Source organism: Prenolepis imparis, unplaced genomic scaffold (genome assembly GCF_030444845.1).
Source record: "Prenolepis imparis isolate NDT839.2.m4 unplaced genomic scaffold, iyPreImpa1.0 SCAF_11, whole genome shotgun sequence".
Taxonomy (NCBI): Eukaryota; Metazoa; Arthropoda; class Insecta; order Hymenoptera; family Formicidae; genus Prenolepis; species Prenolepis imparis.
The window spans coordinates 4,767,466-4,781,020 of NW_028141169.1; the positions used below are offsets into that span (position 1 = coordinate 4,767,466).

Below are 13,555 nucleotides of genomic sequence, written 5' to 3' on the forward strand. Positions count from 1 at the left end.
TTATGTTGCGAATATTTATTATTATTGAATAAATAAAATTACGTTGTGGGATTTTTATTATTTCTTTTATATATATAAGTCAGAAATTTAAAAAATAGTTACTAAAGATCTAACATGCCAAGAAACAAAATTTTATTACGCTATTAACTATTAATTATAAACTATTTCAGATCACATTAGTTACATAATATGACGCCGATAAACTAAGGCTGATAATAATATTGCTCCCATGTGTTTAAACTTTGTCGGGATATATATTCTGTACACCTGTACGCGATGTTCAAATAATGCTGCGAGACATTGTTAGGGCGATGTGCAAACTGCCCCTTAATAACTTTTACGGCACATTTCCCCAGTGATTTACATCGAAAGAAATGAGTGGAGCGCGGGAACACAGGTCGTATTCTTAAAAAATTTAATAACAAGGTAATTCAGAAGGGTCCGAGCGCGGAAAGTAGTTTCTAATTCACGAGGGCCGGGATAAAACAAGCGGAGTTCAGGCTCGTTCCACGTTTGTTTTCTCCTGGCGGTCTCTCTCTCTCTTTCTCTCTTGTCGTACCTTTATAACTTCTATTTTTCTTTGTCCCGATAAAAAAGTTTTGCCGCCGGTAGTCGAGCCGACGACGATAGCCTCGCCGGTAATTGCGGCGTCGTTCGTCGAGTTTGCCTCCCTAAAGATAATCAACTTAATTAAATTACCGTAATTATACCCGCTGGTCATTTTTCTTTCAGATCGACGCGTACCGTACAACATACCGTCGGATTGGAGAGCCCTCTGGTTCAGCAATCTAGACGAACTGCAGAGAGTGAACGATGCGAACGACAACAACACCGTTTCCAACGTCACAGTGCAATTGGGTGGCACCGCCTTTCTCCACTGCAAAGTTCGCAATTTGGCGGAGAGGACCGTTTCCGATGCCGAGGTAAGAAAGCAGCTACGTTAACCTTTTTGCGTCTTTTTTTCTTCGAAAAAAAGAACTCTTAGAAGAAGCGACCGATTTTCGACGAATGGGGGGGAATCGAGTCGCAATCGAAGCTTTCAAGTCGATTTTTCTAAAATGATTATTATGCCTTTTTTCGTGGGCTCGACTTTTTTCTCCATAGTTGCAACCCGTACATTTCTACAGTTTTTTTTAAAGAAAATAGCGATGTAAAATTTAGTTTGCATGTAACTATCATGACAAACAACATAATCTACAACGATATATTTATTGCAAACTTCCTAGAGCTATATTAAAATTTTTTAGAATAAATACGCATTGATGCGAATCTTTACTGATTAACTGTATCGATTGTAATTAATTTAACAAACCACGTCGCAATCACTTTTCTTCTTTGTAAAATAAGATATCTAATAATTAACAGTAGAATATCTAAACAATTCGGCAGACATGGCAAGTGATTACTATCAATAATAAGTTTTTGTCGTCTACAAATATTTCTTAACAAACAACAGGTCGATTTTGGATAATATACAATATAAATTATTATTATTTGTATATAGAATTTAAAAAATACTCGCGCTTTAAGAAGGAATATTTCTAATTGCCATTCATGTAGGAATAACGCGCGTGCACACGAGAAGCTATATTAATGCCTACGCAACGGCGACACGAATATAGTAGTACACGATTAATCTTGTCAGTATAGCTATGGAACAACTGTACAAATTTATTCATGTGCACGAGCGTAATGACCTCCTTTCGTACAACCACTATGACGCTTCGAACTGGGAAGACGATCGATGATCGCGACGTATCCTGGTGAGAGCGCAGCAATCGGTATGCGATCCCACGAAAACGTCGAGCTATTGGATAGGTATTGGATACAGATAAACGCAACAATAGCGCTCGCTGGGAATGTCCTTATCAAAAACCTCCGATTTTTCCTCCAAGACATTGATTTTATTCTTCGTCGTCTCCTTTCTAATCGACTGTCAATATTTAATAACGAGGTGAAATAATAAAGGATAACCTTAAGACATCTCTATCAGGTGTCATTATTGCATTATCCTTTATTCGATAGCTCGGCATCGATAGGCCAAATCGCTCGCGGGAGCCTGCAAGATTGAATGCCGGCAAAAAGTCGATGACCGCGACAAATCCGCCCCAATTCGGGAAGATATCCTTACAGCGGGTTTGTGATTTGATATGGGAACTTGAGAGCTTTTATGTAGAAATGGCAAACTATTAAATTCATATGGCAATCATTTTTATTACGATCTTTCTTATTACGAAATTTATAGAATTGCATTCCGTTCGTGACTGAAAATTAATTATTATTTAACAATAAAATGTTTTTGAATTTCGAGCCTTTAATAATAGGTAGATTTTTAGGAATAATTGATAGGAGCAACATTTATATAGTTTTTACAAAATTTTTCACACATTTGACGCATTTTATTTTATATTTAATATATCAGAATTTATTGATTAGATGAAGAAAGAGAAGGAAAATGGAAGAGAGAGAGAGAAAGAGAGAGAAAGCGCTTTATATGATTCACTTTACATTACCAACGATGTATTTGTGTTTATAAAGTTTATTTGGATTCCCAATTTCCGTCATGTTTATCGAAGCGACTAATTAATTCATTCGCTATTACTTTGTATAATTTAACCGTTATTTTATTTAATTACTGTTTCTAAATTGTAATGCAAGCGAAGATATCATGCTAACATCACGAAATTTTGCGTGTTTCGGCATAAAACAATTATTCGCTTATATTTACAAAATGTACCTCTTGATTCTCTTAATTTTAATGTTTAATTGATAAATCATAAAATAACGAAATTATATTATTAATGAATATTACTTGTTAAATAATTTACACATTGCATTAATTTAAAATTGCATTAATTTAAAATGAGAAAACTTAAAGTTGATGACTTATTTATTTTAATTTCAACAGGTTTGAATGGAAAAAAATATTATATTTTACGATTCTAAAATTTTTTATAAATTTCTTAAAATAATACATTTGTTTCATACTACTGATAAGCTGAATATAATAATACATTAAAGCTTTTACGAAATATTTATTTTTAATGTAATAAAAAATTATTAGATTTTCTATAGAAAAAAAATTAAAACTAAAAATTTTAAAGAAATTAATAAGCGCGGATAACAACAGAATTATTTTAATTATTATATAATTACTAAAAAATGTTTATACAACATACACATATAAATGTATATATTTATAATTGAAGTTTTTTTTGTAATGATTTGCAAGCCAATCTCTTTTTCTTTCGCATTGTAGTTGTACTTTAAACATATTGAGTATACATTACGTACGATATATTCGTAACAGTCTCCGTTGGGCATAAATGATAATGAAAAAATCAGCACAAAATTTCCGAACACAATATCCTCGGGAGAGCGGTCATTCCGCGGAATCACGTGAATTTCCTATGAAATCTCCGGTACCGCGAACGAAGCTATCGTGAATCAACGTTACTCGGAGGTTCTGCCAGTTAGGTGATCCGCAAATCCACTTATCCGACGTCGTTGCTTTTAATTCAATTATTTATGACGAATTCGACGGGCCGGTCGGGGTCTGTATCTACCTAACCCGGCGCACGGCGTAACTGCATTATCGCGTTAGCAGTCAAACCAGGAAAGATTGATGGCGACGAAAAGTCGAACGCCGCGAAGTAATTTTGATAGAGTGGCCGAGCGAGAGAGAGTGTGGACATTCTCCGTGAAGCCGCACATCGCCATCAGTATGTCGTCCGAGAAAATTTTTTTTTCTATCCAATGCGCGCAACACTGACGTTGACGATGCACGAAATCGCGTTGCCGAAGAAACACGAAAATTGATTATATTTCAACATTTAGTTGTCGATTTCTCATCGGAAAGGGGAAGCGTTCTCTTTCCCTCTTTTTTCCCTTCCTCCCTCCTTTCCTTCCTCCTTCCCTCTCACCCTCCCCTTTCTTTTTCACGGCGACGATATCGATTCGTGCAGCATCGCCAGAAAGCGATATTAATGAATTACCTCTCGAAATTCCGATAATTAACGCGGCACACTTTATTGGATCGGAAAGCCATTTCGTGCCGAGATAAAACTTGAATTGGGAAGAAGACTGGATAAGTTCACGAGGCCCGAAAAAGTATTTCGAAATCGGGTAGTGTATAAATTCAATTAAAAAATAATATATTTGATTTATTTGCATGCTTTTTATTTTATTTGTTGATCAAATTTTAGATATACGGTACTATTTGCGTTTGCGAAATTGATGTATTATTTAATTAAAGTTAAAATTTAAAAAAGAATTTAACTTGCCATCAGTAATTAAAATTTAGAAGGGATAAAGAATATATAATAATAATTTTTAAAATTTATTTTAAAATAGACAAAAATATACGTCAAATATAAAAATAAATAAATATAAAATTAGGCAGAGAGGTGAAGTTAAAAATGCGAGATATAATGGACTCTGAGATAATCTTTATTTTTTTCGAGAAAATTTTAAATAAACAATGAATACTTATTTATGTTTGCATACCTACATAATGTATACAAAATATTCTAATTGTAGATTAATTGATTTTATAATTACATGATTTTCCCGAAATTTTTTAGAATCATAAACTCTTTGTATTCTTATTATGACTTTCTCGAAGCACACGATAGGATTATAAAGGGAGGATGAAATATGCGGTTTTGTAAACTAGCGTAATTAGTATGAAATGTGGTTTAAACGTTGGACCCAGGTGCGGGGAGAAGGAAGCCCAGCCGGATATCTGACTTGGCGTCTTTGAGGGACAAGGGTCCTTTGTCTTGACGACCGTCGTTGTTGAATTGAAGCCATGGATTTGGTCGTCGTAATGGTCCACTTCCGTCTTCGGACATTAATTTCAATCGCACGCTTGCGTGCGTCGTCCGATAAATCGATAACCACAATAAGAGGGATCTCATGAAAGATTAATGTCTTAATGATATCTGCCACTCCGACGGACAATTAGCAATTTCGTGAAACGATTTTCTCTGCGTTCGATAGACACGATATAAATACATACAGATTTTGCCACTTTATATTTTTTTCTTTTCTTTAGACACATTTAACATTATTTTTTTTATTTTTTGCGGATACGACTCTCGTGGTGTAATATTTTACGATTAACTTGGCCAGGTTGCGCGCGGTTAACAATATATCACGGTATTAAAAATCGTATTTCGAATATCGACGAGTTCATAAAGTCGACCATCGGCCACGTTGCTTAAATCATGTGACATGGCTTTAAAAGACAGACTCGCGCAAGTCACTTATCTTGCTAAAGCGGATGAGTAAAAATATGTATTGTGATTTATAGGAGACCGTTTTGCATGACAAAATTATAGCAGTTATTAGAATGGCGGCTGTCGGAAGTATAATCGAATGAGCACTACCGAAATTATGCACACATACATAGCATCTGAAATTTCAATAAATTATCCATTTAAATTTAAAATATATAGATGTTTCGGAATTGAGAGATATTCGATGCAATTCGCTGGCATGGAATCAGAAAGAAGGAAATCTCGCATACACACACCCACACAATATTTCTCCTATTTGTAAAATGCGAACTCGTATCGATTTCGAGCTAGTGATTTGTAGTCTCCCGGGGAAACATTTCTCATTACAATTGTATGCGGAAAGCAGCATAAACGCGATCATTTATTGAGCCGAAACTACACATCCCTACCTCAGAATCCCCGACGATGGACTCGTGCCGACCACTCATCTTGGCAACGAGCACCGGTGGCCCGGAGTCGGCCGACAGATTTGGGTTATCCGACAGGTCGGTCCATTGTCCCCTGGTTCTAGTAGGCTAAGCAAACGCGTCTCCTGCCATCGGAGCTAATCTGCTATTAATTTTATTGAACTGTTTATGGCGAATTCTGGCGAAGGCACACACATCAATGCTTAGAATATACTTGGAAATGTCGAAAAGACATTTATAAAGTATTGATATTTTAATATTGAATATTACGTTTATATTATATTTATTTATTTAATGTTATATATACACAACGAAATGCTATCATTTTCCGTTTTAAAAAGTTAATTTTTGTCGGGTGCTAGGTTCACATAGCTATCATTTTATATATTTTGTTTTTTTAAATAATATTTTTAGGCGCGTCTCCACCTCGCTTTCAATGTATTCGCGACTTTCGATTACGTAGGTGTGATTAGACTGACCAGTCTCTGGCCTTACTACTTAGGCTCGCGATGGAGGGCTGTAAAGATTAATAAAGAATAATTTTATATATTTCGCTTTTTTAAATAATATTTTCACATGCGTCTCCATCTCGCTTTCAACGTATTCGCGACTTTCGACCACGTATATGCGATTAGGCTGACCAGTCTCTGGACTTGCTACTTAAGCTCGCGATACTGAACCGTAAAGATTAATAAAGAATTATTTTATATATTTCGCTTTTTTAAATAATATTTTCACACGCGTTTCCATTTCGCTTTCAATGTATTCGCGACTTTCGACCACGTAGATGCGATAGGCTGACAAATATCTGGGCTTACTACTTAGGCTCGCGATGCAGAGCTGTCAAGATTAATAAAAAATTATTTTATATGTTTTGTTTTTTTAAATAATATTTCCAGGCGCGTCTCCGCCTCGCTTCCAATGTATTCGCGACTCGATTACGTAGTGTGATTAGACTGACCAGTCTCTGGGCTTACTACTTAGGCTCGCGATGCAGGGCTGTAAAGATTAATAAAAAATTATTTTATATGTTTTGTTTTTTTAAATAATATTTTCAGGCGCGTCTCCGCCTCGCTTCCAATGTATTCGCGACTTTCGACCACGTAGGTACGATTAGGCTGACAAATATCTGGGCTTACTACTTAGGCTCGCGATGGAGGGCTGTAAAGATTAAAAAAGAATAATTTTATATATTTCGCTTTTTTAAATAATATTTTCACATGCGTCTCCATCTCGCTTTCAACGTATTCGCGACTTTCGACCACGTAGGTACGATTAGGCTGACAAATATCTGGGCTTACTACTTAGACTCGCGATGCAGAGCTGTCAAGATTAATAAAAAATCATTTTATATGTTTTGTTTTTTTAAATAATATTTTCAGGCGCGTCTCCGCCTCGCTTCCAATGTATTCGCGACTTTCGACAACGTAGGTACGATTAGGCTGACAAATCTCTGGGCTTACTACTTAGGCTCGCGATGCAGAGCTGTCAAGATTAATAAAAAATTATTTTATATGTTTTGTTTTTTTAAATAATATTTCCAGGCGCGTCTCCGCCTCGCTTCCAATGTATTCGCGACTCGATTACGTAGTGTGATTAGACTGACCAGTCTCTGGGCTTACTACTTAGGCTCGCGATGCAGGGCTGTAAAGATTAATAAAAAATTATTTTATATGTTTTGTTTTTTTAAATAATATTTTCAGGCGCGTCTCCGCCTCGCTTCCAATGTATTCGCGACTTTCGACCACGTAGGTACGATTAGGCTGATCAATCTCTGGGCTTACTACTTAGGCTTGCGATGCAGGGCTGTCAAGATTAATAAAGAATCATTTTAAGCTATATGAACCTAGCACCCGACTTTTTAAAAATTAATTTTTTAAAACGGAAAATGATAGCATTTCGTTTGTAGTTGTTTGTAGTAACAATAATTTCGTTTGTAGTTTTATCAATTAATAAATAAAAAAAATGTTTTAAATGACTCGCACTCGACATTGAGATATCGCAAATCCGCTTGCGCAGTCTTTTTTAGAATTGTTTGTAGTTGTTTGTAGTTGAACGGTTCAAAAGTTATAAACAAATTGTTTATTCGTCTAAGAGCTAACTTTGTCAATTTTTAAGATTTTTCAAATCCGCTTGCGCAGTCTTCTTTAGAATCGTTTGTAGTTGTTTGTAGTGATTTTCCTTTCGTTTGTAGTTGAGCGGTTCAAAAGTTATAAACAAATTGTTTATTCGTCTAAGAGCTAACTTTGTCAATTTTTAAGATTTTTCAAATCCGCTTGCGCAGTCTTCTTTAGAATCGTTTGTAGTTGTTTGTAGTGATTTTCCTTTCGTTTGTAGTTGAGCGGTTCAAAAGTTATAAACAATTTGTTGTTGAGCGGTTCAAAAGTTATAAACAATTTGTTTATAACTTTTGAACCGCTCAACTACAAACAACTACAAACGATTCTAAAGAAGACTGCGCAAGCGGATTTGCGATATCTCAATGTCGGGTGCGAGTCATTAAAAAAATTTTTATTTATTTATTAATTGATAAAACTACAAACGAAATTATTGTTACTACAAACAACTACAAACGAAATGCTATCATTTTCCGTTTTAAAAAATTAATTTTTAAAAAGTCGGGTGCTAGGTTCACATAGCTATATTGTAAATATATCTCACAAAAAATAAACAAGAAATCTAATCTTTTTCTCTCAATTTAATCCGCGTAGAGTGTCGGAAGGTGCTGTATGGATTGGGATTATCCGAAAGGTTGATTGTCGCAACGTGCAGCACCATTTCGCTCCCGACGTGCTAATCTGCCTAGGCTCGTTAATTTTATCGGGTTGTTTACTGGCCGGGAGGAGGCAAAGAGCCGCGCCGTGCGCGCAGTATCGAGGGACGAGAATGCGCACGTTCGCATTTAGTAACTCCATTAACGCGTTAACAATCGGCGATGGGTTATCACCGGATCGCCGCGCTCGTATACCGGACGATCTCGCGTGTCCCGAGATAGCGCGCCGGGCAATCACGCTTCGTTCCGTTCGAGCGGTGATACGAAACGAGCCGGCACGCAACGCCGAGGCTCTTCTCCCCGTATATATCGCTTCTCGTATATAATAACGTGTACTCTTGCCTTTCCTATTTTTTTCGTTGACGATCTCGCGCGATCGCCTCGCGATAGCCGAAACAATTCCGTCGCGATCAGATCCGGACTGTCTGACTAAACTGCGTTGCATACTACTTGATCTCATCACGCGCGCGTCTAAGATGCTGCGCTACTGTTACTCCAATAACGTGGAATCTGATCTATATAATAAGAGGATTACGCTTCTTTTTTCTCTAAAGTAAACACAAGAGAGATGATTTTTTTTTATTATTGGGAAATATCAGAAATTTTATTGTGCGTGAAGATATGAAGAGAGATTGTGTGTGTATGTGTGCAATACACTTTATCTCTAATGAAAAAAAAAATCGAATATTTAATTTGAAAAGTTATAAAGCTGCAATATTGATTCTGTAATATTTTTTAATGATTAATCACTTCTATTTGGAATTGTCTCTATTATTTCAGATTGAAATAACTTTTAGATTTACTAATAACATAGTAGTGATACATTTCATCAACAGTGTCAATATAAACAAACGCTAACATTGCAGATTTCGAACGTGATGCATATCTGTCTGACATACACATATATGAAATAACTTTATTATTGTCTATCTAACTGAAAATTAATTCGCTTTGCAAATATTTCGACCAAAATCGAAATGTGTAGTATTATGACAAACTAGCACACTGTTCGAAAATAACATTTGTGGTTACACGCGAAACTTTGCACGGCAAATACCGCAGCCATAACGTTCCATACTGTTCGAGTAGCATGAAACAGAAGCTGAAAAGCCAGACAGGATATACCTGACCTAACCCTTTAGCGAGATAACCAAGCACTGGTTGTGGTCAGTCACCCGTAGAGGTTACACGAACCTAACGTTACTCATTGTATCCATCACACAAATCTGCTTCCAAAATTCTCCTAGCTCCTTTCAATCGATTAAATTCCACTATGTAAAGCATCAAAATAAAAAGAGAAAAAAAAATCAATTTTATTTTTATCAAATCTTGCTCAAATTATTAACAAAAGAAGGAAAAATAACTGCACAGAATATAGAATACATCGATAAAAATATCAAGGAAAGCGATCTGATAAAATGATATTGGATTCAGTATTCAATATTATGCCGTACAACTGTCTGAGGGTCTTGAACAACAGAGGACAAAGAAAAATACATCTTTAAAAGATTTTTATGTATGTATGTGTCACGCGTTTGTACGCAAGCCAATACATATTTTCGTCCGTCCGTCTGGCACTTTTTCAAGTATATGTCTTCAAGTATCGCACGTACGTATACACCACAATGTATCGCGACATGTTTCTTTCAATTGATGCGCCGTTGGTCCGCCGCACGTGAAAGGTTGGGAGACGCTGACCTACATACATCATACAGACCGCTGCACTCTACACGGCAATAGAATCGACCTGTCGGTTGTTCTGCCGAAATTTCGACGTTGTAAACTTCCGACGTCGGCTATGCCTTTCGTCCGAAACTCTCATCGGATCTCTAGAGTCGTCGGAACAAACTCTCCTTTCTAAATCAGCACTGAATGAGAGTACGACCACTTTCGGCTTTGAACAAAAAGAAAAGGCTTTTAGTCGCGATTCCAAGTTTAATCTTGCTGCCATAAAAGAAACTTGAAGCAAGTGGAAAAGTGCTTAAATATATCAACGATAGATATTTGCAGACCCAAAGATCATTGAGGTATCACGAGTAAATGCTTGACTCGAGAGTCTGAATTCTAGACCGTACTTTGAAATGACTTCTGTATAATTGAAATAATAAAAATTTCAATGTTCATCTGTGTGAAAGAGGATTGCATCATGAGATCGTGTTAGATTTTACAATTAGACTACCGCGTTTCTCATGATGATTATCTTGAAGACGTAGTAAAATAAGTTCAGCTGATTTTTATATAGATCATAGAAGGAGAAAAGCAAATCCATAATAATTAGTCTATCGAGAAATTTCACATCAATCTAAAGTTTGAAGCCGATCGAAGTGTTTCGAGTGGTTTAATGCTTTCGGACGAACCGATCTCTTCCGAATGCCTGGAAACATTGAAGCACTTGATTCTAACCGAGAGCTGGCAATCATACTGCGGTAAAGTTTCGCTACTTGAATTTTCCGAGCATCTTGTCGAGTTTGCCAGCACTGGCGAAAAGTCTAGCAAATTAATAAAATTATGTAAACATAATGCTATAACAGGAATTAGCATATTTACGTCGGCATTATTCGCGTAAATGCGACTTTACAAATGCTTGCGCTATTTTTATATGCTATTTAAAATGAAAACTACATATCCAGGAACGCGAGTCGTATATAATATATTAAATATTACAAGCAATTAGGTCAACACATTTTTTTCTATTTACATACATAAAATGACAACTATAGCAGCTAGTTATTATTGCTATAAAATATTTAACGTACCGTTCAAAGCATAATTGAATCTGATTTTGACGTATTCATAAAAAAAGCACATTTAAATTCACATTAAGTAAATCAGAAAATTTCATTTCTATACATTTATTTATCATCAAAATTTTAAGAAATGTAAAAATTTATCTTATTACATGTAATCTAATATCGCATTATTTATACGATTCATAAGCGGCAATTCGATCTAAAGATGGTGATTGGTTACCAAGTTTATATCTTATGTTTTATGCATTCTCTTTCTACAATGATCTTGAAACATCAACTATAAGGGAGAGGAAGCAAGAAGCTTGCTTGAGGACAATGGGAGGGTGAGGAGGGGGCAGGTCTGCCGCATTCCCCCAGAGATCGAGATCGTATTTCCGGCTCTCACAATTTTAGTATTTATGCAATATCGTGCTTAGTCCCTCCGGATCGCAAGATAGGTCGTAACATTTGAGCAGGAGCGAAATTACTAAGTACCGCTAAAACCAGTTCTCCTCACGCTTCGTAAACTCTCTCTCGTTTGATAAACAATAGTGATCATGGCTGCTATACAGAAATAAATACAGAAATGATGATTGTGAGAAATATGAATAATTATATTACTTTGAAATATTTATATTTTTATTATTCTGCTCGTTTCAAAAACAGTTAATTTCTATTTCATATTACATATATTACATATATTTATTATATATATGTTGAAAAGACAACCACAATATTTATTTTATCACTTCTTTCATTTGGATACTTTCAAAGAAAAATATTCTAAAAAAGCTTTTAATGCTGCACATTTTATGCTGATGATAATATATATATATATATAGATATATATATATAATTTAATGAATAATTATTTTTATATTTAATTTGTCTGTATAAAAATATGTTGGCGTACCAGAACAGAATAGAGCAAAACTCATTTCTAGAAGCGATAAATTTTTATTTTCATTTGACATTAAAAATAAAATATCTCACTAGATACGTAGCTCGGTTGTAATTAAACTTGATGAAATATTTATGTAACGCATATTACATTACGCAATTGCATTTTTAGTCTCTTACTTAATTAAAATAGCTTCCTATACATATATGTTCAAACTGTTGTATATGCATATAATCGATTGTATTTTATTTTGAAATTTTTTATACAACCATTACGCAAAGTTATAAATACATTTCCATTTCATGTGGTATAACACGGATCGTTCATCTTTTTCTCTTTATTTACACAACACACCAATATATACTCAACAGAATTATTTTATAATCTAACATTGCTGTATTGAATCTCTCTCTTCTGTTTTACACAATGTATAGATTGTTATAATTTATATATATTATAGGTACGTGACAGCAATGTTTTGTCATTATTATTTTATTATTAACTTTTTTTTATATCTACACAGATGTAATTATTTTGTATGCTCGTCGAGAACCCATTAAAAACGCTTGACACATAATTTTCATCAAATGAAATCCAATTGGTTATGTTAACCTAATTTATATAAGCGCAAATATATGCTGACAGCTCCATGTTAACTTAATATTTGTTTCAATTAAAATTCAATATACGTCTGTGTCGTATTTTCTGTGATGACGGAATACGTCTGTCAAATTAGATTGAATATCCGTTTTACACTTTAATTTGCTGCATTAAAGTTTTTTTTTCCACATAGATTCCGTTCAGTTTTAACTTGTCGCTATAAAATTGATAATTAAAAATGTTTCTTATATATTTATTAATTTTTACTGACCGTCCATCGATTATTGTGTTTCAGATATCGTGGATCCGGCGACGTGATTTTCACGTCTTAACAAGCTCCATGTTCACATATACGAACGACGAGCGATTCCAAGTGCTGCATCCCGAAGGCTCGGACGATTGGACCCTTCAAATAAAATACGTCCAGGACAGAGATAACGGGACATACGAGTGTCAGGTAATGTGAATCTACCCACAATCTTTTTACGGATTAATTAATTCAATGTATTTTAATGAGTATTTTCCAACTTTTATCTCGTGATATACTATAATACTCATCGCGCTCGCTTTATCTCTTCATTTACCGCTTCATTGGTCTCTCGTTATTGTTTTTTCCCCTTTCTAATCTTTTAATGAAATTGACGAATCGTTCAATTTATATTTATGCTGATGATGCAGTTTATTGTTTCTCCGTTGATCGCAGCGCGATCAGGAAACACGCCTTTGTGTTATAACATGCAAATTGGTATCTTTAAACCGGATGTATATTTCAATAATACGCGTTATGAAGGTACGCGCAGGTGATCGGTGATTTATGTGGGATATGTGTAACGAGAATAATAAAT

The 13,555-nt window shown here is 35.0% G+C and overlaps 1 protein-coding gene across 7 annotated transcripts in view; it reads left to right on the forward strand.

Annotated features, from left to right (window-relative positions):
- Dpr12 (defective proboscis extension response 12) overlaps nucleotides 1–13,555 on the forward strand; it is a 258,892-nt gene that overhangs the window by 157,764 nt on the left and 87,573 nt on the right. For all 7 annotated transcript variants that reach the window (XR_014426479.1, XM_083050444.1, XM_083050446.1 and 4 more), the window contains exons 3-4: nucleotides 733–923; nucleotides 13,006–13,167. Coding sequence is in view for 6 of the 7 variants with exons in the window: in XM_083050444.1 (XP_082906570.1) it covers nucleotides 733–923; nucleotides 13,006–13,167 (353 nt within the window). In the remaining variant the exon portion in view is untranslated. The remainder of the gene's footprint in view (nucleotides 1–732; nucleotides 924–13,005; nucleotides 13,168–13,555) is intronic.